Raw genomic sequence first — 26,787 nt, 5'->3', positions numbered from 1 at the left:
TCCACCCAGAGCATCAATATAAATATCCCTCATTAGCGATCACTGGGATGAAGGCCAGGTACTATTTTCTAACAATTCCAATTTCCCTTAAAATCACTACTGGGAATCCAACTCTGTTGTCATGAATGTGGCCAAACCAAGTAATCATTTTTTTATCAATACTTTTTGCTTTTTTTTTCTTGGTGCCAAATTTTTCCTTGACTACTATGAGCTTCCCTGACTTTCCAGAAAGTGGACAGTTGGACACCCTGTTAGTAGGTAAATAGGAAGAAAAATAAAACAACTGTAATGTTACTAAATTTCGCTATATTAATATGTAAACAACCGATTAAGACTCCAATGACTTATGTTTCTTTTCCTTTTTGATTTTAGGTTTCACTTGCAGTTTGTTCTTCGTGTGCGTGCGTCTGTGCTGCCTTAAACCTTCAGAAGTCGAATACGACTTGGTACAAAATTCGCACGCGTATATTTTTCCTTCCACATGTATTTCTAAATGCTTCTTTAAATTACTCATTTTTCCAAATTTTTTCCCACATACTTCGCAGCAGTGTGGTTTTTCACCGGTGTGTGTTAGTATGTGATCGTTCAGGGAGTGCTTGTGCCTAAACTGTTTGTTACATATTTCACAGGTGTATGGTCTATCACCCGTGTGCACCAATTTATGCCTTTGCAAACTATTCTTTGTCGAGAGTGTCAAACCGCAAATATCGCAAGGATGCATAGACCACTTAAAATGTACATTCAAATGCTGAGTTAATTCGCTTCTAGTATAGAACACTCGCTGACATACATCACAAGTATACTTTAGACCAATGTGGTTTCCTTTAACATGTATCCTTAATTTTTTTCGATCCGTGAACTTTACTGGACATAATTTGCAACGATAATGTGTAACCACACCCATATGTAACGCCATATGAGACGCGAGGTATTGTTTTGAAGCATATCTTGCCTTGCATATATCGCAACCGAATGGTTTTTCACCATTATGTGTGAGTTTATGTTTCAATAAATTTGAGTTGTCTGAAAAACATTTCTTGCATTGTTCACACCAAAAAGGTTTCTCTCCAGTATGTATTTTTTTATGCACTTCTAAGCGAGATCTAAATCTAAATTGTTTGTTGCATATTTCACAAGCAACAGCTCCTTTAGTGTGAGTTTTTTTGTGAATGTTCAACCCGACTTCCCGCTTAAACTGTCTTCCGCAAGTATCGCAGTTGTATGTTTGGTTTTTGTTTTTCGCGTTCATCCGGAATTTTCGTTCCTTTTTCAGCGCCACGCCAGGACCAAACTCATCGATGCAGCTCTTTGCACGGGGACTGTGTTCAATTATGGACATTTTAATCGATTCTTGCTTGCACACATCTAGTGTGTGGTTTTCGAGGTCTGAAACAAAATACTGCTTTATTGTAGATGTCAGGAATAGCACGATGAAAAGATTGAAAAGTAGGCATGATTTTATATCTTGTAATTGAGAGTTACTCAAAGATGACATAGAGCGTGGCCAAGACATGTTCTGTTGCCTTTTTAGAACTTGTGAAGGGCACACGACACGTCACCTTAACATTTTCGTAGGTGATTCAATGAAGTGTGCGTTATCAACTTTAAAAATGCACGTAGACAACTCGTGTAACGTATTTCAATAGCGTGAGGGGCACGATTATAAATATATACATTTTAAAGTCAAGCAGCCGCCTTGTCAATTAAACATACATACATACATACAATCACGCCTGTGTCCCATGAAGGGGTAGGCAGAGCACATGAAACTACTCAGGTTTCAGTGCCACTCTTGGCAAATAAGGAGTTGAAAGGAAACGAAAGTGACATTGCAGTGACAGGTTGCTAGCCTCTCGCCTGCGCCACAATTTAACCCAATCAATTTATTTGTCAATTAAAATTTTGAAAAAACCCCCGACCGCGACATAATAGACCGATTTTCATGAAACATGGCTAAGAACACTCCCGACTTACTCAGCTTTCAGACAAAAAAACCACACACACACAGACAGACACGTCAAACTTATAACACCCCGTCGTTTTTGCGTCGGGGGTTAAAACACAAAACGCGCGCGATATGGCCGTACTTTGTTTTCTTAGCGGCCAGGGGCCCATATCTCAAAACTGAAAGTTACAAGCGGAAGTCTCTTTTCAACTTGTCATATTAGACATTGACAACCACTTGTAAATTGTAAAGAACAATTGAGCTAAGCTCCTTTTATAAAGAAACTAGCGACCCGCCCCGGCTTCGCACGGGTACTATACCTACATGTAAACCTTCCTCTAGAATCACTCTATCTATTAAAAAAACTGCATCAAAATGCGTTGCGTAGTTTTAAAGATTTAAGCATACATAGGGACATAGGGACAGAGAAAGCGACTTTGTTTTATACTATGTAGTGATGCGAAAGCCCTGCCTTAGGTAACAACCACAGATGTCATATATACCATAGATCAAGCAAACGTATCTACTTAGCGTGTCAAATGAACTCAGTGAAATCCACTGAGTTGTCCGTCTTTAATCGCAGCTTGCAGCTTTCGGGCGTCAATTTTTGTAAGTTGAAGTCAATCAAAACATAAAAAATGCCTCGTTACGTGATATTCAATTGCAACAACACAAAAATTATGAACAATCAAGAGCCTGAGACATATTAAAAATTACAGGCAAGAAACAACTTCAGTACAAAATTTGACACGCTCGGCTCCTATACAAATAGATGAACTTGTTTCTTCTATATAAATAAAGTTCTGTGGTAACAACATATACCTTTCGTTCTCACTTACCCCTTATTGATAGCTTGAACTCCTCTTCCTCTGTGGGTAAGGGATCTGAGACCTCTATCTTGATTGGTTGATCCAATTCTGAAAACAATTACATCAATTAAGGGCCGGTTGCATCAAATCGTCTGTCACCGTTAAAGCGTTAGTTAAATTTTATTGTATGGGAAGTTACATAGACATCTGCTGCGTGACGATGATGTGTCTGTCAAATGTGGTTGATGCAACACACTGAACACGCACGCACTCACGCACGCACGCACGCACGCACGCACGCACACACACATACGGAAACGATCTCAGAAAACCTCCTCTTCGTTTCAAATTAATGAGTATTGGCGATTAAAGATTTTGGGAAAAGCATACACATCAGAGTGTGAGAAATGAGAAATTGTACTTGAAAAATTTTTTTATTGCCAATTTTATTGATCCAAGCTTGTCTTGGTTTGTCTTGATAAAAAAAGAACAAAAAACATCGGTCTTGTCTGGTAATGTAATAAACTTTTATATTTTTGTATTTCAGGATTTTTAATTTTTGTAACAGGTATGGAGTATAGTGTGCACTGAGCACTATAATAATATTAAAATAATATAAGATCCACAAGTAACTTTCCAATAACCACAAAATTAAAATGTTGAAAAATCCCCCGACCGCGACATAGTGGACCAATTTATGAAACATGGCTAAGAATAATCCAGACTAACTCAGCTTTCAAACAAAAAAATACTAAATCTAAATCGGTTCATCCGTTCGGGAGCTACGATGCCACAAACAGACACACACACACACACACACACAGACAGACACGTCAAACTTATAACACCCCGTCGTTTTTGCGTAGTGGGTTAAAAAGTAGCCAAATACGAACGCAGTAATTCCTCGTCAGTGGGGTTATCGGGATTTTCCGCCTTCAGTGAGTTTTCTTCTTCTGAAACAAATGTATAATGTTAGAATACGTGAATTAAGTTTCTGCAAAATGAAAACAGAACATCAGGGCCCGTAACTTTCATGCCGATGACGTTAATTTGACGTCACGGGATGTCAATAGGATGATTCAAATATTTTTATTGTAATAATTAATCATTATTCATCAATCATTTTAATCATGGCTTCAAAACTAATCTATTCATACGTGAAATAATTAATACCTACTTGATACGTGAAAATTAAATTAAATTACTTGTTTACTTATTTAAATCCATTTTATTAAATATGTTTGTTACCATATTATTATTTGTAAAGCAGGCAGGCAGTTGTAGTAACTGATAAAGCCTGTATCCAGTTGTCGGTAGAGGTTTCAGGTGTTATGTGGAATTAGCACTGTGCTTGTCTAACTTATTCTTGAATTCGTTTACACTTTGGGCCGATATTACATCCTCCGGGAGCTGATTCCAAGCTTTTACCACTCTATTACTAAAGAAATGTCTATGAGGATTGTTGTATGACCTGCGAGAGACCAGTTTATACTGATGACCTCTCAGACGGGTGTTGTTATTACGTTCTAGCATTTTATGAAAATCTTTGAGGTCAAAATGTTGGGTTAGTATTTTGTATGTCTCGATCAGGTCTCCACGCTCTCAATCAATCAATCAATCAAAATATTCTTTATTCAAATAGGCTTACAATAAGCACTTTTAAATTGTCAACAGTGTACAATATTCATCTTATTCTAAATATCAGAGCAATTTATTGGTGCAATAAACAATATTGTTTTAAAACTACATTGATTTAATAAAATGATATCAATCTAAATTGTATAAAAAAATACTAGTATAAAAACTTCTAGAATAAATTCTAAATGTCAAAAAAATTGTATAAAAATACATTGAATTATCAACAATTATCATCATTAATAAGCTATATAATTAATGGTTTTCAACAATACTTGTATCCCACGGTGTTTCATCATTCATGTAGTCTTGTGTGCTGTAGTAGGCTTTAGAGATCAGTATACGCTTTACATAATGTTTAAATCGATTAAAAGACAGTTCAGTGATGGCATTAGGAAGTTTGTTATAAAATCTTACACAATTACCCATGAATGATTTTTTAATTTTATGGAGCCGAGTGAAGGGCACTGCAAGCTTATGCTTTTTTCTAGTGTTTATATTATACATCACAGTTTTTCTTAAATTTACAAATGTTTTTATGTACATACATAATATTCTCATAAATATATTGACAATGCACTGTCATTATATTAATGTCCTTAAACTTATCTCTAAGTGAGTCTCTATGGTTCATTTTGTATATTGCTCGAATAGCCCTCTTCTGCAGAACAAATATGGTATTTATCTCTGAAGCACTGCCCCATAGTAAAATACCATATGACATAATGCTGTGAAAGTAACTAAAATAAACTAATCGAGCTGTTTCCACGTCTGTTAACTGACGGATCTTGCTCACTGCAAATGCTGCAGAGCTCAGTCTATTCGAGAGGGTAGCAATATGGGGACCCCACTGAAGTTTAGAATCTAAAGTTATGCCAAGAAAAACTGTACTATCTACCAGTTCCAATTCCTCATCCTTCACAACGACACTTGCTTGTTCATTTTTAGCATTACTCGTTACAAACTTAATACATTTAGTCTTTTTCTCATTTAACAATAAGTTATTAACACTAAACCAATTAACTACTTCGGAAATAGCATTGTTTACATTTTCACAAGTTTGTTGCTGACGTTTGACTTTGAAAATAAGGGAAGTATCATCTGCAAACAATACTATATCATGGTGGGTCTTTACAAGATATGGCAGGTCATTAATGTAGATAAGGAACAGGAAAGGCCCCAATATTGATCCCTGCGGTACACCCATAGAGACTAGTGACCCCGGTGAGCGCTGTCCATTCACGTCGACCCTTTGTATTCTATCGTGTAAGTAAGATTTGACTAAATTCAGTGCCGATCCTCGCACTCCATAGTAGTGCAATTTCCTGATCAGTGTTTCATGACAGACGCAATCGAAAGCCTTAGATAAATCACAGAAGATACCCAAGGCATCCTGTGACTCCTCCCAGGCATCGAAAATCTGTTTGATTAGCTCAACACCAGCGTCGGTTGTTGAGCGACCCCGTGTAAAACCAAATTGTTTATTGTGCATTAGATTATTGATGTTAAAATGTTGCAATAGCTGAAATAACACTAACTTTTCAAAAATTTTGCTGAATGTCGGTAACACTGATATCGGTCTAAAATTAGTGGGGTCGGATGTGCTACCAGATTTAAATAATGGAATGACTTTACTGTGTTTCTTAAGATCAGGAAACTCACCACAATCAACACTGTTATTAAAGATAACTACCAAGTCAGGCGCTACAATTTCTATTAAAGATTTAACACCATGGACAGAGACTCCCCAGAGGTCACAAGTTTTTTTAACATTAATTGATTGAAATGCCTTAATTATATCTGAGGTACTAACATGTTCAAATACAAGGTCTCTACTACATTCTGTGACATTATCTTCTAACAATGTAACGGCAGATGCGGGTGATGAATTTAAGTGCCTAGTTGTGGAAACTGGTATATCAGTGAAGAACTTTTCAAATTCTGTTGCTACTTCTAAATTGGAATCTACAATTTTGCCATCAATTTTTAATTTCAGTTCATTTGTTCTTTGCTTTGACCGACCAGTCTCCACGTTAATTACTTTCCACGTTGCTTTAATTATATCGGAACTACTTTTAATTTTCTTGCTTAAATAATTACGTTTAGCGGTATGACAATCTAATTTAAACTGTTTCGAAAATTGTTTGACATGTTCTTTAAATTCATCACTCGTATTAAACCGCCGTTCCTCATACAAGGCATACAATGCACGTCTTCGTTGATGTAACTCTGCAGTTGCCCACTCACTAAAAACTGATGCATCACTAACCGTGACCGTTTTTGTTGTAAATATCGTATTATAATTTTCCATATATGTGTGAAAGAATGAATTATACATATCATTAGGACTCATGTTTGGAGACAGAACGGGTAGCGCCTGAACTAAACTCTGTTTCATTCTTTCCACGCGGTCCGAGGTTACTGGTACAAAAGTTATCTGTTTTTTCCAGGTATTTTTCCTAGCAGCTTCAAATACCATTAATTGACCTAAATGGTCGGACTCTAAATTGCTGATTACATTTTTTGTAATAGGAAAAATATCTGTGAAAATATTATCTATACAGGTTGCACTAGTAGCAGTCACTCTAGTAGGCTCCATAAAAATGTGGTTCAGATTACATGATTTGAAAAAATTCAACAGCCTACAACTTAATGTCGAATTTTCTAAAATATTTACATTAAAGTCGCCGCAAAAAAGTAATTTCTTGCTGGAAGGCGATATTTTCAGTAGCACAGATTCCATTATGCTTTCAAATAATTCAAAATTACTTAATGGCGGCCTATACTCTCTCTACGCTCCTTCAGGCTTGTAAGCTTTAGGAACTCCAATCTTTCCTCATAGGACTTTTTTTAAGTTTCTTCGGTATTTTGGTGAACTTGCGTTGAACTTTCTCCAACAAATCGATGTCCTTGATAAAATAAGGGCTCCACACTTAAAACGCGTATTCCAATATAGGCCTAACATAGGTTTTGTGAATCATATTTCAATAAATTATTAAAATAAAACAAATTGCTTACTTTTGAAGTGATTTGTACATGATAAAAATTGATTAATGAATAATGATTAATTATTACAATAAAAATATTTGAATCACCTATATGCAGCGTGACGTCAAATTGATGTCATCGGCATGAAAGTTACGGGCCCTGCAGAACATAATAATTGAGCAATACCTTTGACATTGCACCCTCGCCATAGCCACGCCTGCAACTGCTCCTGGCTGCGCTGCACTTGCAGCTTGAAGTCACTTGCATCCCGCAGCCGTCCCACACACACCTCGCAGATCCCATATTCATCATCATTTGGCAGGTAGGTTAACTGAAAGGAAATAATAAATTAAATGATGGTTGACTAGTGGGGAATGCCTCAGGCCTTAAGTCCGCCATTTGTACTCTTTTATTTTTGTAAATTTGTGCAATAAAGTTTAACCCCCTTATTCATAAACACTCACTAAAGTTATCAAGCCGATAAAGTTTGTTTGTCCCTTTTATTTTTTTAGACATATTGATGTGATAGAAAGGGACAAACAAACTTTGTCAGCTTGATAACTTTAGTGAATGTTTATAAATAAGGGGGTAAATAAATATATAAAAATTACTTTTACATCTAGGTATATAGAGATAAAATACAATTTATATTAACACATTCACTACCAGACCAAAAATGGCGCATTACGTCAGAAACCGGTTGTTATCTATAACCGCCTGCTTGTATGGCGACAACCCGTATAGCGGGTTCTCCAGCTTCTGGGCAAAGCTCACGAGTGCCCACCACGCAGGTTCTTGGTTGCTAAACTAGTATATGCTTTGCCCCTGAAAAAGCTGAATAGGTTTTCAGTTGAATTATAGAACTGGTTAGATGTTTTTGTGGCAGTTTTTTTTGACTAAATTAAGTAATGCTTCATAAGAAGGGACGTCGACTTACATGTATCTCGAAACATTCCTTGAGAATATTCGAATATATTTCTATTTTCCCCGATCGTGTGTAAGGAGACTTCAATTTCTTTTCAGGAGGCCGCTGCAAGCAACAACGACACAAATTGCTCATTTGCATTCTAACGCCAATTTAAACCGATAAATTTGAAATATAAACGTATTAAATAACAATAAATAGATTATTAGGTGCCGAGAGAAAACAAAGCAGCATTGAAGAAGCGATGTTATCGCAGCCATTGTCAGTCAGATATCTTTGTTCGATTTTCGAACGATTATAAAGATCCTGAACGAAACTGTCAAATGATGTTTGCCGGCAAGAATATTATATACCATATATGGTATATAATATTCTTGTTTGCCGGTTTGTTACTTCACTTTTTAACCGACTTCAAAAAAGGAGGAGGTTCTCAATTCGACTGAATGTTTTTTTTTTTGTATGTATGTTACTCGATATCTCCGAGAATCGTGGACCGATTTTCAAAATTTTTTTTTTGATCGAACGGGTATACCTCCGAGATGGTCCCATTGGCACCAAGTCGGGGTTTGATGATGGGATCTTGGAGAAATCGAGGGAACTCTTCAAATGTTATAGGCACATGTAATGTTTTTAGTGTATTTTTCAAAGGTACACCAGTATTTACGCCTGATGGTAATAATTTTATGTGGCTGAGCTGATGCTGATGGAAGGTCAACTCCTCAATGGTTAGGAGTTAAAGGATAATTCTTTCACTACTGTACATATATTCGGACTGATACATATGTGATACATGATTTGTTTATAATTTGGATGTTTAGATTATTGCAATCCGATAAGAAATCAGAATTCGAAGGTTTATTATTTTTGGCTTTTTAGTTTCTCCGTGTTTTGTAACACGCTTTTTTTTAAGGCGGTTTTATTTTTTGTTAAAAAGTTAATTTTTGTCTATGCCGAAACTTGGCAAATATAAAACCGGTACAATAAGCCAAGAACATGAGGACATCCTTTCATATTGTTGCATATAAAACACATTGCATTAGTCTATGGTGTTGTATAATGTTGCCAGACATAAAGATTTAACTGTATTTATCTTATTTTTCAGTACAGATGGTTTTTTTTTTACGCGCTAGTGCTAGAAGTGGTTCATTATATGCCAGGTCGAAACTTCGTAGGCTCATCTGTACTGAAAAACTTAGTACGATACACATGCAAAAACGTAACGCGTGTCGACTTAAAACACTCCCTTCGGTCGGTTTTTAACTTATCGCCACTCGTTTCGAACTTCCTCTTTTACGCTCTTGTATCGTAATGTACTATTTCGATAATCTAATCGTGCTGTCAGCGCAACAGCATCCTTAAAATTTCTTAACAGTATTGACTATGTTAATTTATATCATATTGAATCTCACATTTATGACGAGGATCTCTTTCACAAGAACCAATTCACATGCAAATTCTCGTACATTATAATCTTGTCTCGCAAGATAGTAAACGAACTGTTTGATTAATATTAAGTTGTATTTGAGTTGAACTTTAAATTTACGTATGTTAAGTGTAGTATTGAAGTTAAATACTCTGTGTTACAGGCTTTTTTGGTTAATCATATGGTAACACTGCATGCCAACGCCATCTTCTGGATCAGCTGTCATATTATTTTGTAAATAATAATCTAAAAAAGCTAACACAAAACAAATAACATTAATATAATTAAATGTTTTCAATCTAAAAGTCAATCATGGAAGATTACGATAGTGATGCAATGATTGACGCCCTAGAGGCGTTGCATTCGTGTCGCTGCTGCCTTCGTCGCCCTCCAGACAAGGGCTTGAAGACTTTATATACTCATGTCGGGAAAACGGAAATATATTTGGACATGATTGAAGAATGCTTTAATATACAAGTAAGGCCGCCTTTCAGTTATTGTACATTGTGTACAACGTTTTATGGTAAATTAACTTAATTATATGCTTCTTCTTCTTCTTCCTCCTACCCTTATCCCACGTTATGTGGGGTCGGTACAACATGTCTTCCTCTTCCATTCTCCCCTATCTTTCGTCATCTCAACACTCACATCTTTCTTTCTCATGTCCTCTTTCACACAATCCATCCATCGTTGTTTGGGTTTACCCCTCCCTCTCCATCCATCAACATTCATCTCCAACATTCTTTTGCCTATATGACACTCATCCCTCCTCATTACATGACCGTACCACGCCAACCTGCCACTCCTCATCTTTTCCGTTATAGGCGCAACTTTCAAACTTCCCCTAATATACTCATTCCTGATCCGATCCATTCTGGTCACTCCACACATCCATCTCAACATTCTCATTTCCGCTACGTGCACTCTCCTTTCATCCTCCACCTTTGTCGCCCAGCATTCAGATCCATACAATACAACAGGCCTTACAATCGTCTTATAGATTTTCCCCTTAAGTTTAAGGGGCATCCGTCGATCGCATGTTGTCCCTGAGACCTGTCACCATTTCATCCATCCTGCATTTATTCTATTTTTCACGTCACGGTCGATGCTTCCGTCATTTTGGAATAATGACCCAAGGTACCGGAAGTCGGAGCAGCAATTAGCAAGCTATAATTATATGCAACTGCATATAATTATAGCTTGCTAAATTAGGTCGATCAAATTTTTGTTAGTCGTTGCCACAGTTACGTTTATTAATCACTAACTAGCTTTTGCCCGCGGATTCGCTCGCGTTAGAAAGAGACAAAAAGTAGCCTATGTCACTCTCCGTCCCTTCAACTATCTCCACTTAAAAAATCACGTCAATTTGTCGCTTCATGTACAAACTGTAAATAATTTGCATGTTGATGTTATGTCGACGGGATACTGTGACTAAATATTTTACGTATAAGATCTTATTGTAACGTATTCATGCAAATAAATATTTCTATTCTATTCTATTCGTTTTGCCGTGAAAGACAGACAAACAAACAGACACACACACTTTCCCATTTATATAATTAAGTATGGATTTATTATTCTTTAAAACCGATTGTATTAATTAAAAAAAAGGCATTTTATATTGTAATACCATACATAGATAAAAACTGCTTTTGAAATTGCGATAGTGACTGGAGATTGAGATCAAAGGTGCAGAAGTATGATAACGATACTCGCGCGAAAAAATTACCGTTTCGCGTTGTGTGAACTCTGCTAATGACCATCTAAAGCTGAGTATACACCTGCAAGCTATTGCTGCAAGTTTTGAACTAGGGTATATGCAAGAAAGAGATGCAAATATTTGCCACTCCCTCTTACCCATGGTTGCGTCGCGTTGCAGCAATAACTTGCAGGTGTTTTTCAGCTAAACTCACACTGACGACTTCAGTAGTGCATCCTACGCTATTTGTGCAACTTCAATACAACCTTTTTTTATTGAATTCCGTTAACTTTAAGGGAAGGTTCTTTAGATCAAATACAATTAATTTCTCTAAGAAACTAGCGTGTTAAATCTTACGGTTATCTAGTTATTAAAAAAATAAAGATAATCACTGAACATGTGTGTGACAACATTTACAAATTCCTAATGTTATTTCTTTTGACATGTGCCGTCAATCACTTGACACAAACTTGAATGTTATTCTTAAGGGTCTCTCACACTAATACATTCATTTATTATGTATGAAAGTGATGAGAATTTTTTTTTTGCGAATTTAACTAAAAGTCATATACAGGGTGGTTCCTGATAACGAACCTAGCTACGTGTCGAATTTAACGGAGACCAAAAAAAAAAAAAAAAAAAAAAAACACGGTGTATAATTGTTAACAGCTAAATTGCATTGCAGGTTGTAATGCGTAGTGACGACGAGAGCGGGATCTGCGAGGCGTGCGTGGGGCGCCTGCGCGACGCGAGCCAGTTCAAGCAGCTGGTGCAGCGCAGCCAGGCCGAGCTGCAGCGACTGCAGTTCATACACTTCCTTGGTACACTTTGATACTTATACAAGTATACAGTCATCAGCAGCAGCAGGCAGAGTGATGGCAGGTGGACCAAAATGTTGACCGAATGGTGGCCGCCATCGGATGTAACAAGTGCCTGGCATCTGTTGGCTCGTTGGTTCGACAACATTCAAAAAACTTTGACGACCGGTCTGGTGCAGTCTGTAGTAACTCTGCCTGCTGCGCCGCGGTTCCGGGTTCGAATCCCGGTAAGGGCATTTACTTGTGTGATGAGCACAGATATTTGTTCCTGAGTCATGGATGTTTTCTATGTATATAAGTATTTATTTATTATATATATCGTTGTCTGAGTACCCACAACACAAGTCGTCTTGAGCTTATCGTGGGCCTCAGTCAATCTGTGTAAGAATGTCCTGTCCTATAATATTTAATTATGGGGCACTTCTGTATGAGATTAGCCCAGGACCGGGATAAGTGGCGTACACGAAGGGAGGCCTTATGCTCAGCAGTGAGCGATTAATGGTTGAAATGATGATGATGACGACAGTCATCTCATAGGAAGAAACTTCCTGCACACGGCTAAACTTTTTCTTCGCACAGCTAAACTGTGGAATGAACTGTCGCCTGCGGTATTTCCCAACTTATATGACCTTCATAAGGAAAAAAAAGATAAAAGACAACCATCTTAAAGGCTGGCATTGCACCTCCAAAACTTTTGCTGTTTTGGGTGCCCTTGGGCGGCTGTGATTGCTTACCATCAGGCGACTTGTCTGCTCGTTTGCTGACAGCATTAAAAGAAGTTGACAAACATACAACATACATAAACACAAGTGCAGTGATATACACGCATCAGCTCGAAGAGCTGTTAGTGTATCAAAATAAATAATAATAATAAATACATACAATCACGCCTGTATCCTATAAAGGGGTAGGCAGAGCATATGAACTACTCGAGTTTCAGTGCCACTCTTGGCAAAAAGGGGTTGAAATAAAACGAAATTGTGACATTGCAGTGACAGGTTGCCAGGCTCTCGCCTACGCTACAATTTAACTCATATTCCACAGTCGACTTCTACGACACTCACTCACGGTAAGAAAGGGGGTGGTGAAATTCTTAACCCATCACCACACGGGCCACTAACAGGGTAAAGTTGACACTTATACTCTGTCAACCAAGTCTGTCAGTAAATAAGAACAAAGAAAACTATATGCATCCTTTTCTTTAGGGTGCTAGAGAAAAGGATACCTATAGTTTTCTTAGTTCTTATTTACTGACAGACTTGTTTGACAGAATATATAATAAATTTCCAGTTATTAGTGCTCCTTCATTGAATAGTGAAATAAGACAGGATAAACATTTAAAATTAAAATATGAGGATTAATAATTAAAAAAAAAAAAAACAAGTTCAGTGATTTGTATACGCATTAGCCATCAGCTGCGAGTGTTTTAAATAATATAATAATTTCACCACCCCTTTCCCCTTGTGGGTGTCATAGCAGTCGACTGTGGGATATGGGTTCAACTGTGCTGTGACTTGAAATCAATTTTGTTATCTATTAATCCCTTAAGGCCCACTTGCACCCAACCACTTAACTCAGGGTTAGTGGGCTGTCATCTGTCAAATTCCATATAAAATGGTGGGTTAACCCTCGGCAGGGAGTAAAAGCCAAAGCAGAAAAAAAACCCTCGGGTTAACCCTCCATTTTCGTTGGTGCAAGTGGCCCTAAGTGGTAAATTTTGCATTGAAACCTCAAACAGAGTCATGTGCTCTGCCACCCCTTTTAGGAATACAGGCTTAAGTTTATGTTTGTTATTATTTAGAAATTGCAGAGTAATGCAAATACATTTGTTGTTTCAGACGAGAAACCTGCCATAAAGGATGAGAGTGTGGAGGGAACCACGAACGACGGTTTTACACTACGTAAGTAGTTCTAAATCAGATTATTCAGATCTTAATTATATCCCATCAAAAACATAAATGTGAAATGAGAGCCAAGTTCAATAATATGATATATGCCTTGGTTGTTGACTTCAAAGAAAAATCTATATATCTAAATGGGTGCCAAATTCAATGGTCAGTCCTGAAATTTATTTATAACAACAAATACTTTTACTATGGGACCAATGGCGAAATCGCGAAAAAAAATTGGCTTTTCCATAGAAATGAACAATATCATGACAGTCGGAATGTATGAAACAGCCAAAATTTTTTTTGCGAGTCACTTTTAGAAAATGACAAAGTTTACTAATTTCTGATTTTCTTCTGTGTATTCACGTAATTACCTAGTTTCATGCCAAATTTGATCTTTCTGGATGTTTTGCAACTGGGTTAGAGTTTATGTCTATAGGTATGTACCTGATAAAAATGACGATTTTTGGACGTTACTATCTAAACAACTGTTTGAGATGTGTATATGAAATTTGGAGCACATATGTATCTCGCAAGTGTCAATATATGAACCAAATTTGACACGTTTATGTAAAATAGTTTTTGAGTTATGAGGGGGTCAAAGGTGGCTCCAAATGGTTTGTGGAATATTACACAGGGTGCTGCTCGCCAGTTCTTTTATTACTTGAACTTGGCTTGACACGCTACCGCGTGTCTAGATTAATGATGTCAATGCGTTAGTAACTCTGTCTGTTTATCTGTCGTCACGCTCATACTTCAGACACGATTTGTATCTGGTATGAATATAATTTAAGACAAAGTAGATATATTGTGCCTGAGCTGTAAGTTCACATTTTTGACACATTTGTTTTGAAGTATGTTGCGATGTGGCTAAGACGTATCGTTTGCCAAATCTAGCGATTATTTACGAATTCATAGAATCCATTAGGCCCTTTTACAAGGAGGCGCTTAAACAAATATACGATTTCTATCAACTTATTGAAATGTCATTTGAATCGAAATGACAGACTCTGCCGCACCACAACACTAGTTTAAAAATAAAAATGAATGATAAATGAGTTAAATGACATAATAAGTAAATCCTGTGTGATAAATTAATATCGTAAAATACTCATTAACGAAGATCCGCAAAAATGTAACATGCGTTAGATTATGTTTAAAGTAAGCGATATATTGTTTTTAAGTACTTGATTTTTTTAAATATTATAGCATTTTATTTAAAATTTCATTAGGTCGCGCCAGTTTACGTTTTGTGGACGCTCTCATGTCAAAAATGTGAACTTACAGCTCCGGAACAATAAGATATTTGAATTCATCATCATCAGAGTTACAATACACTAAGTAAGTACAGGCAATAAATGCAAGCCCATGGCAAGGTGTGCATTATTACTTTTAGCTTTCTGTATTTGAGCCATTAATATTTTAAATATTCTATTTAATTTTATATCAAACCAGGAATTACATCGAACAAAAATGATAAAATTTGCTCTGAACCCTGTTTAGTGAAGTAACTTTGAATTTCTCCGATATTTATTTATTTAAACTTTATTGCACATAAGTAAAAAAAAGTGTACAAATGGCGGACTTAATGCCCAATGGCATTCTATACCATCGGGCCAAACAGAGACAAGTAAAAATGGAGCAAAGAGAATGAAAAATAACAAAGATTAGAATTAATCGAATATCTGTGTGTAAAGCAGCTTTTGTTTCAGGCGAAGTGCACCCGGTCAAGTTGGAGGCGAAGATGCTGGAAGGAGAAACGAACAACAGCGAAGAATTGGTACAAGCACGTAAGTACTATTTTTATAGCTATTGAATAGGGCCAGGTAACATAGGCCAAAGACAATAAATGCGTTTTCACATTATCCGATCGGATATCGGATGTCGGGTCGATATCACATACATTACAGGCGCCATCTTGGATTTTTTCTATTGAAATCCTTCCGACATCCGATATCGGATCGGATAATGTGAAAACGGCTTAAATATGCGAGGTTTATTATTGTCAAAGTAAAATTTGTGATTCAAGTGATATTTGACAGGTTTTCAATAAATTACCCATATGTGTGAAAATTGTTTGTCGACCAGTCATATTTCACTCATACAAGCATAGTACGCGTTCACCTACACGAGCTTAGACTGTGTGTTAGGAACGCGCCTCTTTCATATATTTGATCGCCAGTGTTCGAGGTGTAGTAACTTTCATTTTGTTTTGTTCATTTTCAAATAAAAAATATATTCAACTGACCCACGCTGGCCGAGAATTCCTGGGCATTTTCGCGAGAACAATCACCAAAAATATTTTTTCTAAGCTAGGTAAATTTTATGTTTTTCCTACTCAGAATCACGAGCCCTTTCGATCCAGGACAAAAAACAAGAGACAAAGAAATGGTCCCAAAATGTTTCTATTATTTTGCATACTTTCCACTTTGTAACCACCGTTACAGTGTTTGAAAAATAGTGACGAAGAGGAAAAATTAAATTTGGGACGCTGTTTTTACCTAGTGGGATCGAAAAGGCTCGTGATTCTGAGTAGTAAAAACATTAAATTTTACCTATTTTGAAAAAAAGAAAGGTTTTGAATATTTTTTCCCGAAAATGCCATCCTCAAAACGTCCGTTCGCGTGCGCGCATGTTTGCTTCACCCGAGCCCTTTGCTCGGCCGAATGGCGGCCCACAGTCAGCTGTTCAAAATAGTTCTGATTAAGGTGTGCCTTACACGAAATCGTGACATAAAGTACCGGCAGACGCGACAATCGCGACATATCGTAACTACTTTTAAAAAATCTCGTATCTCACGCTGCTCCTCAAAGTTAAAACGCAGTAAGTCTATATGCATTCCATACATACTTACTACAATTTTCTTTTCATTGACAGACGAAGATACAAGTTTTTTTAAAGTAGTGACGATATGTACGTTTGTAGATTGCATAATAACCAGTAATTTTGTACAAAATCTTGATGAATTATGCAATTAAATATAGTGATTTACGATATGAGATACAACATATCACTCAAAAATTACTATGGAATTTATTTAAAAAGCCAATTTAGAAGTACTTCATCGCTAGCACAAAAACCTACAACTAGACTACCTAAAGTAGTGAGGTGGAAACCATGAAAAAAAAAGTTCTATGGAAAAAATATGAACGTAACACTCATAATATTATTTGATTTTTATGTTCCTGACACATAACTGTCAGGATAAAGTTAATGTTCTGATGAAATACTGTAAATATATTTTCTTTCTAGTGCCATTGGCCATCCCGACACCTGCTCCGGTTGAGTCAGACGATGCTTCCGACCACGCGTCAGAACTCGAAAAGGTGGCCGACATCGAGGACCTCACAGAGTCAGCTGCGTCAGCCATCGCCAGGAAACAGATAGAAAAGCTCATCCACCTACCCCCCGCCCCACCCTTAGACGCCCCACCCACCGGCCCTGTGCCCCGCTCTAAAGGACCCCCCATACCTGTCTCCTGCGATATTTGCAAGAAGAAATTCCAATACAAAAGCCTCCTCGTGAAACATATGCCGCGACACACTGGCGCTAAACCGTACACCTGCGAAGTATGTAACAAACAATATTCACTTAAATCAGTTTTGAAGAATCATCTTAAAAGTCACACGGACAAGTTCTCGTGCAAGATATGCCAAAAACAATTCGCTTACAGGCACAACTTGAAATCTCACATGCGTGTACATACAGGTGAAAAACCATTTTCGTGTGAAGTTTGCTTTAAAGAGTTCTCAAAAAAGCTTACTTTAAAAACTCATTTGACGAGCTCCGGCCACTTACTTCCAATATGTTGCAAATTTTGTAAGAAGAGATTTGCAAATGAAACTGGATTAAATGAACACATTGTAAGTTTACACGGAATTAAAGATACAAAACAAGTGCCCACAAAGAAACGACATAAGAAACAGCAACAACCAAATGAAACCGCAAACGACGCTCAAACAAAACAAACTAACACATAACAAAACAGTAAATCCTTCGGACAAATTATTCTGCTGCGAAATATGCGGAAAGCAATATAGACTTAAGAAATTATTTGAAGCTCCATATGAACAGTCACATGGGAGTGAAACTAGAGTACTGTAATTTGTGCGACAAACCATTCGCAGACAAAAACACTTTGAGAGGCCACATGCTAATACACACGGGAGAGAAGCCTTATCCCTGTGAGATTTGCCACAGGCGATTCAGACAGAGCTCAGCTTTACAAGACCACATTATGATACACAAAGGAATTAAACCATATTCTTGCGAAGTGTGTAATAAAGAGTTTAGACATAAATCTGCATTAAAAGTTCACAGCCAACGACATACAGGGCAGAAGGCGCATTCGTGTGATATATGTAAAAAGGAATTTATAGTTTTGGCCTCGTTAAAAATGCATTATCGTGTGCACACTGGTGAAAAACCGTATGCCTGTAAAGTATGTACTAAACAATTTCGACTCCCTAGTACAGTCAGGAGGCATCTTAGGCGCGTTCACAACGAGTCACCTTCTAGGTATATTGTAATAAAATAGTACCAAATGTGATAAAATAATGTTTATTTCTATTCTGTCAAAGATACATCTTGTATATACTTAGACTAGACATTTCTGTTAGTAGAGGTAAACCAGTTTTAAAATGGACTCCCTTATTTTACAGGGCATCTACGCATATTCGTATAATAAACAGGAGAACCCGACTTTCGGGTCACTGGTACAGAATGTGTTAACAACATTTCAGTGTAGTTATTTCTCTGGAAAGGCATGATGCCATGTACGTCAACTAAATGTAATGGCGTTTTTTTGTTTGTAATATCTGAGTTAAATGATAATAAGATCTCTGTTACATCACAATGCTTCGATTATATTAAATTATTTATTTAATGAAATGGAGTAGTAGTTTTTACAATTGTTCTGTTTATATTTTATGTATTAAAATTGTACAATTAATTTAATTTTTGTATTATTTCATATCATCTTTTCAGATAAGGTGCCTGTAAGTACATTCAGAATAAATGTTGATAAAAATATAACTACAACCGGTCCGACGGCCAATGTATACATATACGCGTTTTGATTAACTTCCACCCAGTGCCTTCATCGCACAGACGCGTACATAGTGGTTTTCGGCGGTTCCGGGGCAACTGCCAAATCCTACAGCGCGGCGGGGCAAACGACGCAACGGATCCACGCTGTTACGTCATCGCCCAAATTATTTATTATTTTATTTATTTATTTAGGCAATTACAAACAAAAATCTCTAATTAATTACACAGTATCGTTAAACCTATAAGGTTTGTCTCGATCAATTGTTTATTTCAATATTGTTCTCTTTTTGGTTATGTCAGTTGCCACGGCGACCCATACCTTGAGTCGTGTCTATAACTTCAGGCATATATATATTATTTATATTTTTGAAATGTGGATTCATCCATTTGCTTGGAATACGTATGTATCTCGAATTTTTAAGTTTCGGGACGCACATGTACATTTGGGGCACACATCAAAGTGTTTATGGCCGGGAAAAGAGGGTGGCAGCAGTGAATGCGTTAAACTCATAGATTTAGAATTATTAAACTAGATTGTGGAATCACATTTTTTGCCATACTATATTGAACCTTATCACTGAGACAGAAAAGTGATCGTATCAGACTAGCGAAAACGGTCCACATGAGAGGGCATTGCTTGGGCTGGTGTCCCTCTCGCACGTGTGGCAGTGTTAATGAGGTAGTACCATAGTAGTAGTATTTTTATCTGTATATTACCTGACTTTATAAGTTCTTATATTATTTTAGTGTTATATTCAAACTAGGGTTTCGATATATTTCAAAGAATTGGAAAATAATTATAATGTAATTATTTTGATACCAATAAATCAAGATTTGTATAATTAAAAAATATGTTCAAATGGGTATTAGTAGATTTGGTAGTAACTTTAAAAATTGACTGGTATCCCCAATGTATGACAGTGATGACGTCACTGAATAATGCACAGAATTATAATTAAACCAGAATGAGTAGTTAGGCCAAAAAGTGTGTCCACATGAGAGGTTAAAGTTGGGGCTGGTGTCCCTCTCGCACTTATTACCACTATCAAAATCATTTGAATGACGTCATCACTGTCATCATTTGAGGATACCAGTCAATATTCAAAGTTACTACCAAATCTACTAATACCCAATTAAAGGTTTTTAATAATTGCGCAATTTGTTGGTTTTATGGCTTCATAATAATGACTTACCAATTCGTTACAAGGTATTAATACCCTTGCCTCGATATAATACGAAAATAATTTAAGAAGTTTATAAACTTAGTTATCCTACAGGTAAAAATACTACTACTATAGTAATTTTTTAACACTGGTCACACGTGCGAGAGGGACACCAGCCCCAACTTTGACCCTCTCATGTGGACACACTTTTGCTAGTCTGTCAAGAACGCCTTTATGCGCCGGTGATAAGGTTCAATTTAGTATGGCAAAAAAAGTGTGAGCTCAGTCCCTATTGTAAGTCGATGGAATAATGTTGACATTGTCAGTAAGTGCGAGAGGGACACCAGCCCAAACAATGACCTCTCATGTGGGCACACTTTTTGACCTAACTACTCATTCTGGTTTAACTGTAATTCTGTGGTTAAACTTAAGTATCATTGTTAAGTAGCAAATAAGTTATTTTTATCTGTAAGTGGTATCTAAAGACGTTACTTTTGCATAATATATTTGCTTGCTATGGTGCACATACCTACAAATCAACTGTCCCCTGTTGTGTACTTTTGTTAATTGTACTATTGGTGCCTAAAGGCAAATAATTTAATACAGATGTAGTGCGACAAGGTTTTCCTTCGTATTTTTCAGGAAACGTCGTATTTGTCATACTAGTTCAGTTCAACGTCAGTACATCTTGTACGGAGACTGACTGAAATAGTTCGTTCCTTAATAGTACGTACGTCTCCGTAATAATACGAAGGAAAACATTTCGTACTACATCTGTACATTGCAGTGACGCAAACGAATAATTATAGAGGAGTGACAGAAGGAAACTTTAATAAAAAACATGTTACTTCATAATAATCACATTTATTCATCCAAGATACTTATTATAATCGTACATGGGTATAAGGATAAGCGCATACATAGATAGAGTAAAATATGTGGTGCATAGATTTGTTAACAAACGTGTATAGGTATATTTTTAGTAATTTCACATTAGGGTAAATAGTATACCTAATATATATTACTTCCCCTTTCGACTTACATTCGGAATATAAAAGAGACAAAGAAAAACACATGAGTACTATTAATTAATTAACAATAGGTACATTAATTATAAGCGATATAATTCTTTACAATTGACATTATTGTAACTTAATTATTAAGTTATTACGTCTTTTTTGGGCTTCAGCATTTTGAATGAATTTCGATATTTCTTCTATCTTCGTCCACACCATATCCCAGGCTGGTCTTTCATCAAGTAGAGTCAATATTTCAGGCTTTTCTTTAGCTTTTTCTGAACATTTTGTCGCCATATTGATTACTTCTTTAGCCAACTTTTCACGTTGTTCCGTTGAGGTAGCTTGACTTCCGTTGAATGTCATCAGAGGTTCATCATGCATATCGTCGTAGTCATCATCAGAATCATTAAGATCCATTACGTTGTCGCCAGTCCTAAGTTTCGGTTCAGTCCTCTTCCACCTGTCCTCCAGTTCAGTATCCATTCGCTGTAAGAAAGCAGCTGCTGCTGGGATACCGCGTTGTCTACTTGAATACCACTTGCCTCGAACTACATCTGAAAAATGACTCATTATGTCAACAATCAGATCTTCGTCGGCGATTTTCCTTGTAAGCAACTTCGCTTGAGCTTCCAGGCGAGAAAAGTGTTCCGCCATAGTCTCTTGCTTAATATCCCAAACACCACAAACAATTTCTCTTCTCAGCAAACTCTGTTCGGCGTGGCCCCAGTATTGTTCAAGGAAGTCTTTCTTAAAATCTTCAATAGTCGACCAGCGTTCTTTGAATATCATCGCCCAGCTGTAAGCATCTCCTTGAAAACAATCAATGATGGTTTCGACTGTGCGATATTCTGCAGGTATCCCGTTCAAGTAATCGGTGAGATCTTCGAGAAAATTTATCGGATGACGAAATTTGGGTGATGTGAATTCTGGCCTTTTAATATTATTCAAGTCTGCCTTCATCTGTGCTTCTAGTTCATTTAGTTTTGTTTGTATGCTTTCCACTTTTGTTATCGTTGCAAGGATCTTTTCGTTCTGTATGGTAATCGCGCATTGTCTCTCTTGTGGTGATAAACACATCTTAGATAACGTGTGTTCTGCGACTTTGAGGCCTTCTCTCACGTGCATGGCTCGTTCGAGTGCAGTTTTCAATTCTAGTATTTTCGCTTTCATCGCCATTGTCGTGAAATCTGAAAAGATAAAAAAATAATTAGGTACTTGTCTCCATATTCTTCGCGTGGTAATTAAGATGTATTTTTCAAACTATCCAAATTATCATTATTATTATATCTGAGCTATCGCTAAAACATCGTGGTATTTAAACATACATAAATTACATTGCATTGCCAGGGAATGGATATCTAACTTAGATGTAAATGTAAAATTATAGATTTAAACATGCATGAAACCTTTTTTTTTGTAAATCCTTTGTTTAATAAAGCCATACGATAATAATAATACTGCAGGTACATTAAAAAACCGGCCAAGTGCGAGTCGGGCTCGCGCACAAAGGGTTCCGTAGCAGCAAATATAATAAACCAATAACCAAAATTACAGTTAAATCAACCTATCTCAAAAACTATAAGAGATACTTTGATCAAACCAAAAATCGTTGAAAGAGTTAATTAGCATGCATCACCTCTATTTTTTTTAGAATTTTATACCCCGTAGTTATAAAAATAGAGGGGGGGACATACTTTTTACGACTTTGAGAGCTGATATCTCAAAAACCGTTCACTTTAAGAAAAATGTTTTTAGAAAACTTTATATCATTTTAAAAGACCTTTCCATTGATACCCCACACGGGTATGTACATCGAAAAAAAATTTTCATCCCTCAGTTACATGTATGGGGGCCCCACCCCCAATTCTTTTTTTTACTATTTAGTGTCATAATTTTGTAGCGGTTCATACAACACATATTCCCATCAAATTTCATCACTGTAGTACTTATAGTTTCCGAGTAAATCGGCTGTGACAGACGGACAGACGGACAGACGGACAGACGGACAGACGGACATGACGAAACTATAAGGGTTCCGTTTTTGCCATTTTGGCTACGGAACCCTAAAAAGTTACATACAAAGAGCTATATTAAAGAAGCTACATTAAAAAGTTGTACCTACAAAGATACAGATATTACTGGTATCTACTATTACGCCTCAAAACAGAAATTGATAAAATGAATGACAATAGGTATAGTACATTACGATACAAGTGCGAAAAAGAGGAAGTTAGAAACGAGTGGCGATAAATTAAAACATGACCTACACGAGTTACGAATTTCCTTTTCGTACGTGTATCATACGACGGTTTTCAGTACAGATGGCCCTCCGAAGTTTCGACTTGACAAGAAATAAACCACGTTCTCGCACTAGTGCATAAAAAAATCGCGCTAAGTATCTGTACTGAAAAGTATTAAAATACTCATATTTTATTAAAATATGACTCATATTTTATTAAAATATGAGTATTTCAATAAATCAGTTAAAGTGGATAGTGACTCTAGATAACTTAGTAGGTATTTGTATACATATTAGTGCGTTTTCACATTATCCGATCCGGTATCGCATGTAGGAAGGATTTAAAAAAAACCGGCCAAGAGCGTGTCGGGCCACGCTCAGTGTAGGGTTCCGTAGTTTTCCGTATTTTTCTCAAAAAGTACTGAACCTATCAAGTTCAAAACAATTTTCCTAGAAAGTCTTTATAAAGTTCTACATTTGTGATTTTTTTCATATTTTTTAAACATATGGTTCAAAAGTTAGAGGGGGGGGACGCACTTTTTTTTCCTTTAGGAGCGATTATTTCCGAAAATATTAATATTATCAATAAACGATCTTAGGAAACCCTTATTCATTTTTAAATACCTATCCAACAATATATCACACGTTGGGGTTAGAATGAAAAAAATATCAGCCCCCACTTTACATGTAGGGGGTACCCTAATAAAACATTTTTTTCCATTTTTTATTTTTGCACTTTGTTGGCGTGATTAATATACATATTGGTACCAAATTTCAGCTTTCTAGTGCTAACGGTTACTGAGATTATCCGCGGACGGACGGACGGACGGACGGACGGACAGACAGACATGGCGAAACTATAAGGGTTCCTAGTTGACTACGGAACCCTAAAAAGCAAAAATCAAAGATGTATGGGATCGCCGATATCGGATCGGTCGGACAATGTGAAAACGCACTTAATCGTAATTAAATAAGACTATGGATTGCTTTATTGCATATATGTAGTGAATTTATATTACTTCCCGACATTTCGAACTCTTAGCCACTCAATTGATCTAAAAGTTTCAATAGACTATTTATTATCAAGTAAAATAAAGGTGACAGCTGGTAACTAGAGCTACCAAAAGCATCTGAGCGTTCGTAGTCCACAGATGAACGGGATGTATTATAAAATTTATAAATGAATTAGGTAAATAATGCAATCTTTCCATAGTTTTATTCTATGGGTATCGCATTATTCGAAGACATTAATTAAATTTAAAAACAACTTACCAGAAACAATTATTTCGTAGTTCGTATATATACACCAAAAGAGCTCCCTCAGTAGAAAATATTCACTGATACACTTAGAGTGTAATAAAATACAAAACACTTGATGTTTAATTGAAATGCTTAAGTATGTCCTTCACGTGTTCAACTGACCGCTGTCTAAATTGTACTGTTAATAAATGGACAAAATCATGGTATTTATGCTATTCTTCCTTATCTATCTCTTTTCATTGATAGTGGCACTAGAGCGCCGAAAGGATGGGATAGAAAGAGATAGCGATACTTTCATTGTTTATTTATTTTAAGTTAAAAATTTGAGTGTTTCTCTGTAACTTCATTTCATTAGTAAGAGACAAAAATAATTAATTCTGATTAAGTAGAGCTGGGTAGAGTTAATATCGAGAAAATATTCAGTATTTTACTTAAAATATCCGTATTTACTTGTTTTTACTCAAACTAATATAAACACAACTAATTAGTTACTTAAATATCATTTTTTAGGGTTCCGTAGTCAACTAGGAACCCTTATAGTTTCGCCATGTCTGTCTGTCCGTCCGTCCGTCCGTCCGTCCGCGGATAATCTCAGTAACCGTAAGCACTAGAAAGCTGAAATTTGGTACCAATATGTATATCAATCACGCCAACAAAGTGCAAAAATAAAAAATAGAAAAAAATGTTTTATTAGGGTACCCCCCCTACACGTGAAGTGGGGGCTGATATTTTTTTTCATTCCAACCCCAACGTGTGATATATTGTTGGATAGGTATTTAAAAATGAATAAGGGTTTACTAAGATCGTTTTTTGATAATATTAATATTTTCGGAAATAATCGCTCCCAAAGGAAAAAAAGTGCGTCCCCCCCCTCTAACTTTTGAACCATATGTTTAAAAAATATGAAAAAAATCACAAAAGTAGAACTTTATAAAGACTTTCTAGGAAAATTGTTTTGAACTTGATAGGTTCAGTAGTTTTTGAGAAAAATACGAAAAACTACGGAACCCTACACTGAGCGTGGCCCGACACGCTCTTGGCCGGTTTTTATATTATACTAGCTTTTGTCCGCGGCTTCGCTCGCGTTAGAAATAGACAAAACGTAGCCTATGTCACTCTCCATCCCTTCAACTACTTATCTCCACCTAAAAAATCACGTCAACTCGTCGTTCCGTTTTGCCGTGAAAGACGAACAAACATCAGACAGACACACACACTTTCCCATTTATAATATATTAGTATGGATATGTGGTTAATATAGTTTCTACTCACCCAAATGAGTAAATACGAGTATTTACTCGGCGCTTTGAGTAAATTCCAGATGGTAGAGCGACATAGGCTACTTGTTGTCTTGTCTATTTCTAACGCGAGCGAGCTGAGTAAATACTCACCCTTACCCATCTCTAAATTCCGATAGGTAGGTACATGCCTTACCCCGAGTACATTTTTATTTGCAACGAGTTATGTTAAATTACAACACGATCGAAGGGAGTGTTTGAAACACAGATGTCATATATACCATAGATCAAGCAAACGTATCTACTTAGCGTGTCAAATGAACTCAGTGAAATCCACTGAGTTGTCCGTCTTTACTCGCAGCTTGCAGCTTTCGGGCGTCAATTTTTGTAAGTTGAAGTCAACCAAAACATAAAAAATGCCTCGTTACGTGATATTCAATTGCAACAACACAAAAATTATGAACAATCAAGAGCCTGAGACATATTTAAAATTACAGGCAAGAATCAACTTCAGTACAAAATTTGACACGCTCGGCCCCTATACAAATATATGAATTTGTTTCTTCTATCTAAATTAAGTTCTGTGGTTTGAAATCTACACGAGGTGCGAATTACCTATTCACACGTGTACTGCATGACGTTTTACTTATGGCTAGAAGTGACACTGGAACTTTCAGTGTTCATGGGT

The 26,787-nt window shown here is 36.5% G+C and overlaps 3 protein-coding genes across 4 annotated transcripts; 1 reads left to right on the top strand and 2 right to left on the bottom strand.

Annotated features, from left to right (window-relative positions):
* Nucleotides 1–295: 295 nt before the first annotated feature.
* On the bottom strand, nucleotides 296–8,540 carry LOC125239745 (zinc finger protein 391-like). 2 transcript variants are annotated; one of them, XM_048147402.1, is made up of 5 exons: nucleotides 8,315–8,540; nucleotides 7,564–7,708; nucleotides 3,648–3,707; nucleotides 2,785–2,862; nucleotides 296–1,386 (listed from the first exon to the last, which is right to left on the bottom strand). In XM_048147402.1, exons 1-5 carry the CDS (start codon nucleotides 8,441–8,443, stop codon nucleotides 329–331), a joined length of 1,470 nt encoding a protein of 489 aa, XP_048003359.1. In that variant the 5' UTR covers nucleotides 8,444–8,540; the 3' UTR covers nucleotides 296–328. The 2 variants fall into 2 exon arrangements, with proteins under 2 accessions (XP_048003359.1, XP_048003360.1); XM_048147403.1 differs by having other exon boundaries at nucleotides 3,648–3,704.
* Nucleotides 8,541–9,938: 1,398 nt separating this feature from the next.
* Nucleotides 9,939–18,430, top strand: LOC125239747 (zinc finger and BTB domain-containing protein 24-like). Its single transcript, XM_048147405.1, has 5 exons — nucleotides 9,939–10,202; nucleotides 12,110–12,245; nucleotides 14,081–14,143; nucleotides 15,844–15,921; nucleotides 17,384–18,430. Exons 1-5 carry the CDS (start codon nucleotides 10,038–10,040, stop codon nucleotides 18,109–18,111), a joined length of 1,170 nt encoding a protein of 389 aa, XP_048003362.1. The 5' UTR covers nucleotides 9,939–10,037; the 3' UTR covers nucleotides 18,112–18,430.
* Nucleotides 18,431–21,485: 3,055 nt separating this feature from the next.
* On the bottom strand, nucleotides 21,486–25,054 carry LOC125240089. The gene is made up of 2 exons (XM_048147935.1): nucleotides 24,874–25,054; nucleotides 21,486–22,549 (listed from the first exon to the last, which is right to left on the bottom strand). Exon 2 carries the CDS (start codon nucleotides 22,536–22,538, stop codon nucleotides 21,486–21,488), a length of 1,053 nt encoding a protein of 350 aa, XP_048003892.1. The 5' UTR covers nucleotides 22,539–22,549; nucleotides 24,874–25,054.
* Between the last annotated feature and the right edge of the window lie 1,733 nt (nucleotides 25,055–26,787).

The sequence above is a fragment of the Leguminivora glycinivorella genome, chromosome 26 (assembly GCF_023078275.1).
Source record: "Leguminivora glycinivorella isolate SPB_JAAS2020 chromosome 26, LegGlyc_1.1, whole genome shotgun sequence".
Classification (NCBI taxonomy): Eukaryota; Metazoa; Arthropoda; class Insecta; order Lepidoptera; family Tortricidae; genus Leguminivora; species Leguminivora glycinivorella.
This window is presented reverse-complemented; position numbering and strand designations above follow the sequence as displayed.

Excerpts from the sequence above, each read along its gene's own strand:
- LOC125239745 (XM_048147402.1), bottom strand. The coding sequence starts at position 8,443 with ATGCAAATGAGCAATTTGTGTCGTTGTTGCTTGCAGCGGCCTCCTGAA. Across the intron at positions 3,708-7,563 it reads GCGAGGGTGCAATGTCAAAG|AAGAAGAAAACTCACTGAAG; the intron begins GTATTGCTCAAT and ends CATTTGTTTCAG. Across the intron at positions 1,387-2,784 it reads GTTCAAGCTATCAATAAGGG|ACCTCGAAAACCACACACTA; the intron begins GTAAGTGAGAAC and ends ATTTTGTTTCAG.
- LOC125239747 (XM_048147405.1), top strand. The coding sequence starts at position 10,038 with ATGGAAGATTACGATAGTGATGCAATGATTGACGCCCTAGAGGCGTTG. Across the intron at positions 14,144-15,843 it reads GAACGACGGTTTTACACTAC|GCGAAGTGCACCCGGTCAAG; the intron begins GTAAGTAGTTCT and ends CTTTTGTTTCAG. Across the intron at positions 15,922-17,383 it reads CGAAGAATTGGTACAAGCAC|TGCCATTGGCCATCCCGACA; the intron begins GTAAGTACTATT and ends TTTTCTTTCTAG.
- LOC125240089 (XM_048147935.1), bottom strand. The coding sequence starts at position 22,538 with ATGGCGATGAAAGCGAAAATACTAGAATTGAAAACTGCACTCGAACGA.